The sequence below is a fragment of the Prunus persica genome, chromosome G4 (genome assembly GCF_000346465.2).
Source record: "Prunus persica cultivar Lovell chromosome G4, Prunus_persica_NCBIv2, whole genome shotgun sequence".
Classification (NCBI taxonomy): domain Eukaryota; kingdom Viridiplantae; phylum Streptophyta; class Magnoliopsida; order Rosales; family Rosaceae; genus Prunus; species Prunus persica.
This window is the reverse complement of record NC_034012.1, coordinates 22,250,293-22,256,292: the sequence shown is the minus strand read 5'-3', so window position 1 is coordinate 22,256,292 and position 6,000 is coordinate 22,250,293. Positions and strand designations below refer to the sequence as shown.

Sequence of the window (6,000 nt, the reverse complement as noted above, 5' to 3'; positions counted from 1 at the left end):
CATAAATAGTTAAGCCTTCTTGAGGTGCAAGTAGGGGGGATTGAAAAATGTTGGGTTTGTTAAGAGAGATGTCTATAATTATCTAAGGGACGTGCATGGAGAGGTGATTGGCCATGATGCAGAGCTGCTTAAGGAGCATTTTATGGCTATGCAAGAAAAGAATGAATCCTTTTATTTTAAGATGGAGGTAGATTCAGAAGGAAGGATGGTAATGTTTTCTGGTCAGATGCAAGGTCAAGACGAGCTTATGGGTTTTTTTGGAGATGTGGTGGTATTTGATACGACGTTCAACACGAACCGCTATGGGATGGTCTTTGCGCCTTTGTTAGGCTTTAATAACCATCGGCAGACAGTGTTGTTTGGTTGTGCATTCCTAACTAGTGAAACCACGGATTCATTTGTATGGTTGTTAGGGGAATTCAAGAAAGCCATGCTGGGTGAGCCACCCAAAATGATCGTCACTAATCAAGATGCAGCCATGTCAAAGGCAATTGCTGTAACTCTCCCGACAACATTCCATAGATATTGCATATGACATATCTTGAATAAGATTACAGAGAAACCCGGCTTTGGAGAATGTTTTTCGGAAATGAACAAATGCATATGGGGTATGGACAAGAAAGAAGAATTTGATGCGAAATGGGAGGAAATCATCACAAACAATGGGCTGCAAGACCATGCATGGCTGAGCTCAATTCATGCTATGCGGGAGAATTGGGTTCCATCATATGTAAAACATGTGTTTTCGGCTAGGATGTCAAGTAGTCAACGGGCCGAAAGCTGTCATTCATTTTTCAAACAATATATTAACCGGAAAAACACATTGATGGAATTCATTGTACATTTTGAGAGAGCTCTTGCTTCACAAAGACACAAGGAGTTAATGGCTGATCATGTTGATAACAATGAAAAACCTCCAATGCCATTTCAAACACCAATGCAACATCAAATGGGACGCATTTACACTATGGAAATTCTGGAAATGTTTGAGAGGGAAGACTTTAGAAGTCTTTTATGCTTGTTCGAACTTGTAGACGAAGATGAGACGCATTGCAGATACAAAGTGAGTGAGAGGGTAAATCCGGGGGTGACACGGATGAAGGAGCTTGTGCATGATAAAGATGCCGATAAAGCTTATTACAGCTGCAAAGGATTTGAATTTTGGGGTATTCTGTGCTGACACATCCTAGCATTCTTAAGAATGAAGCAGGTTGAGCACTTGCCAGACAAGTACATATTGAAACGATGGCTTCAAAGTGCGAAAAGCAGTGTAATATATGATAAGAACCACAAAGAAGTTAATGATTGCGTTGATGGTTTTCTTTTGGTTAAGAGATCGAAAGTTTGCAAAGTTGCAGGTGATTTGATTGATTCGGCTTTGTTGTGTGATGAAGGTTTTGAGTTGCTGGAAAAATCTTTTGAGGACATTCGTGGGAAGCTTACAAGGTTGGTGTCATCAAGAGCTCATGTCGAAGAACCTAATGGAGATGTCGGAACTAGTTATCCCCAACTCAGAATCAAAGATCCACATCAAGTGAAAGTAAAAGGGCGTGCGAAAAGAGTTAAAGGAGAAAAAGAGAAGGCAGCGCAACGACATAAACGTCGGTGCACTGAATGTAGGAAGACTGATCATGATAGACGGAGTTGTCCAAAACTTGCGAGCCCGTAAGTGAATGTGTTATATTGTGCTTTGAAATTTATGTTGTTGAAGTTTATTATTATTTTTTTCCGATGTGGCAGCTCTTCATCTTCCGACACAGAACTTGGTGGTCCAGTTGGTGAGAATTTGCAACCCACTCAGAGCACGCAGGACAGTGAACCTACTATGACAGAGTCATTTATGCAAGACTTTGATTTCATGTATGGTCCCGCAGTTTGAGCACTTATTGATACTTATTTACATGTTTTTGAAAGTATCTGGAAGCGTTAGTGAATCTTAGGTAAATGCCTCATGTCCATTGATACTGAACTATGGTTTATTAAACACATAACTATCTGGAAGAGTTTGATTTCATTTATGGTCCCGGAGTTTTAACATTTATTGATACCTATTTACATATTTTTTGGTCGTGAATGGCACCATGCTTTCAATTCGTAATTCAAAGTTTCGGATCCATCTTTTGTTGAAGGTGGATCTCCGGGATGTCCTCTGGGGTTTGGGATTTTCAGAACCTGAAGCCCTTGTTTGAAGGAGAACGAGTTTGGGGGAATCATGCAAGGTGTTTTCTACACAAATTTGCAATGGTTGCAATGAATATGAAACATCAAAGGGAATCTGGAAACCATGACTATGTGTCAGTAAGAGAATCTTGAAACAATCACTATGTCTCCGTAAAGTCTCAACCGACGAATATCTATGTCAGAGAATCTTGAAACAAATTGTCTCCCTACCGACACTGAATTAAACAAAAAATTGTGAGCACTATTACAAAAGGAACGCTTCTAATCCGGAAGTTAGTGATCGAACTATGATTGAACTCTAGGTTCGATAGTACTGTAAAACGAAATAATAAGCTGCACGTAAGCATGATCGTAACATTAAAACACTAACCCAGATTGGGCATTCACATTTAAACACTAACCCAGATCGGGCATTAACAAAAACAAACAACTGCTAAGGGATTGCCTACGGATTGATACGGCTATCACCAGTCATTATCGTTGCCTTTTGCTGGTTGGTGGCCTTGCTCTGTTGGGTGTGCACCGCTGGAGATAATTTCCTGTGCAGCAGACAGGGTTATGGCGTCCCAGTCAATATCTTTGTGGACATCTGCAGCGAACCGTCGAAATTTCTCAAAACCTTGGTTGAAAGCCACAGACCTTGTCTGGCCTTGGTTGTCGCCTCCTTTGTGGATACTCAAAGATTCGTACGTAGCATCCTCCTCTGCTGTGTGCTTTCTTCTTTGGGCACGAATTCTCTACTTCTCTTTTCTACAACGGGCTTTGTTAACTTGCCGAGTCAAATAAACCAACTTCTGCTCAGCTCCGACACACTTTTGACTCCAATAATGGACTAAGGAAGAGTTGTGTTCCAGTTTGTTCTTCATATCATTTATTTCCATAGTGGGATCATTGGAGTCCCCCTCGCTTGCGGAGGAGTTGGAAGAGGCAGCGGTGGTGGTGGGGACCTTGGATAATCAGGGGCATATTCCCATGAGCCATCGGAGTCCCCCTGATTCGCTTTGGCGCTTGAACTAGAGGGCATGTTGAAAAAATCATCAGATTGGGGGATTCGGCTGAAGGTTTGTATGTAAAAAAGACGACTGGAAAGAAGAAAAGAGAGATGAAAGGCATGAGTAGCCCATAGGTAGAAAACAACGTTTATATATTATGTAAGGAAGTTTTCCATTTTGTTTTTTCTCCTTTTGTCCCATTGCTTTAATATATATATATATATATATATATATATAGATATATTTTAAAGTAATCCAAGTATTTGATTTAGTTAATCACAGGAGCCTCACATGATTAGTAAAAATGTTAGCACACACTTGAATTTTGATTTATCAAGTTTGAATGAGTTCGTAGCAATTTGCGAAATTTTTTCCCCAATTTTTGTATATTTAGTTATGAATTTTGTAAGAAAATAGCAATATTCATTTAAATTCACACGGAAAGGAAGGATGTGGCAATGGCCACTGGCGTACACGTGTGCACCTACTAAAGGGGGATGCGGTCAGCTGTCGCCATGTGTGTTATTTCTTTATGTTTTAAATTTTTTTAAATCAAAATGATTTTTAAAATGGTAATAAATAGGAGAAAAATTGGAAAATTGCTTCTAGCTCCTTGTGCTGTTACAAAACTGGGGGAAGCTACAAATCATCCAAAGTGATTATGAAAACTCAATTTCCTACTTAATTTCATCTGATGTGACAATACAGAGTGAACACTCTATCTTTGGAATATGGTGATAACTTGCTTTCCTTTGAACCGTAACATTATATTTTGCAAAAATTAGAAGCGTACTTCCTTAATGTTCATTATCTAATTTATAAGAACACAAGTATCAGTTTTATTTGCTTCATATATAATTGTTCGGAAAAATATTTCTATATTTTCTCCTTTCAATTGATAGACACAATATGGTTCTTGTTATTTCATTGCTAAAATTATATATTTGAAACCAATAAGCAAACCTCTAAAATGCCAAGTTACGAACATAATTAGCTACCATATAAGTGATCAAATAAATGCTCAAACCTCAAAACTCACCCAGTTACTTAAAAAAGGGGGAAACAAAAGCAGACTTCCAAATAAATTTATTCAGCACTGTATTTACTAATATATTTTTCTGCATAGCTGCATTATTTTATTCAAATGACCCAAAATGGAAACACACAAGAGCATTTACCTCATATATAAATATGCTATGAACATACAGAGTATCGACTAAGTTTTATATTTTATATTAGTAGATTATATTGTATACAAATCTTAAGCCACAGTACTTATTTATTTAGTTAACTTTCAACATATATATAAACATTGTTATATTGTCTTCTAAGTATGTATTCTATGTATTCATTATGTTGTCTTACTACTCTTTTTTCTTTTCAACATAGTAGTTATATAATTGGTTTTTTATTCCCTAATGGGGCGGGCCATGGAAATGGCATACCCATCCCAGATTCAACCCATTGCCATCCCTTCTCAAAAGAGATAAAGCCAAACCTCCATCACTTGATTACTATGCGACATAAATACCTGGATTATCAACAAATCCACCTCTGTTGTTTCTATTCCATGCCTTTTAGGCATTATAAAATAACACAAAGAAATATGTGATCAAAAAATAATATAAACAAACTTCATAAAAGCACAACAATTTATGTAGACAAAAGTACGCTTAAAAAACCCAAAACAGTTTTCCCATTTGTTTATAGTTGTCCTTCACATCTTACAGTTGGATACATTACCTAAGAAATATGAACACTTCAAACCACATTATACATTACCTAAGAAATATGAACACTTCAAACCACATTGTTTACACCTTCAGGAGCCCACACAAAATGCCAAAAAACGTACTCAAAATGAACCACACATTTATTCCGAGCAAAATACGGAAAACCCCCAAAATGAACTTTCTCCAGCGACGATTTACTCCATGACGATCCCGTCCCAGTTGTAGCTTGGGACAACACATCTTGCAAACTCGCGGAACAGCTCAAACCCTTTGCGTGCTTCTGCTTCCCTCATCTGCACAGACTCATTCGAAGTACTGAACCTTCGAACACCTTTTCCTTTCGCAAGCCTAACCCTCACTTTCATTATTTGGACTGATCGAAGGTGGAATTTCGCTTTCTTTTTCTCCTTCCCCAATGTTTCTTCATACCATCTTAGACATATCATCAGGCGTTTGATTTCCATGATCAAGGCATCATACCGCATCTTGCCGATCCGAGCTACATCATCGTGGTCCTCCGATGAAAAGTTTATGGATTTCGCAGCTCCATCAACAACATCTTCAGCTTTATTATTCCTCTGTGACAAAGGTTCTGCATTTTTTGTTGGGGTTGTTATCAGTATGTGGGGGATTTTTGTAGGGGAACCCATTCTGAGTTTAGGCTTGTTTGGAGCAAGTAGAGGTGCAATGGGAGGTAAAATACTCCTACATTGGTATTTATAGAGCAGTCCCCATTTTCATTTTACCCACCAAAATGCCAATGTTGACTTCGAGTGGGGAGCTGCAACTTTAGTTACCTTGAGAACTGGTGATGTCATATTTGCATTATTTGTATCATATACGATATTTTAATTTTCTTTACCGTTCGTATTTAGTATCATATATTTGCGAAGATGAAACTATTGACTTGGTCATGTTCAAATGTAAGTTACCTTCACAACTTGTGATGTGATATTTGCATTATAAGTACCACAAGCACATTTTTTTTGTTTCCTTATTGGTGATATGAGTTCATATTTATCATATTTCAGAAGATGAAATTGTTTACTTGCTTATGTTAAATTCAGATTACCTTCATAACTGGTGATGTCATA

General features: G+C 37.8%; 1 protein-coding gene across 1 annotated transcript; it reads left to right on the top strand.

Annotated features, from left to right (window-relative positions):
* LOC109948718 (protein FAR1-RELATED SEQUENCE 9-like) lies at positions 590 to 1,180 on the top strand. Its single transcript, XM_020562421.1, has one exon. The coding sequence runs from the start codon at positions 590 to 592 to the stop codon at positions 1,178 to 1,180; it is 591 nt and encodes a 196-aa protein (XP_020418010.1).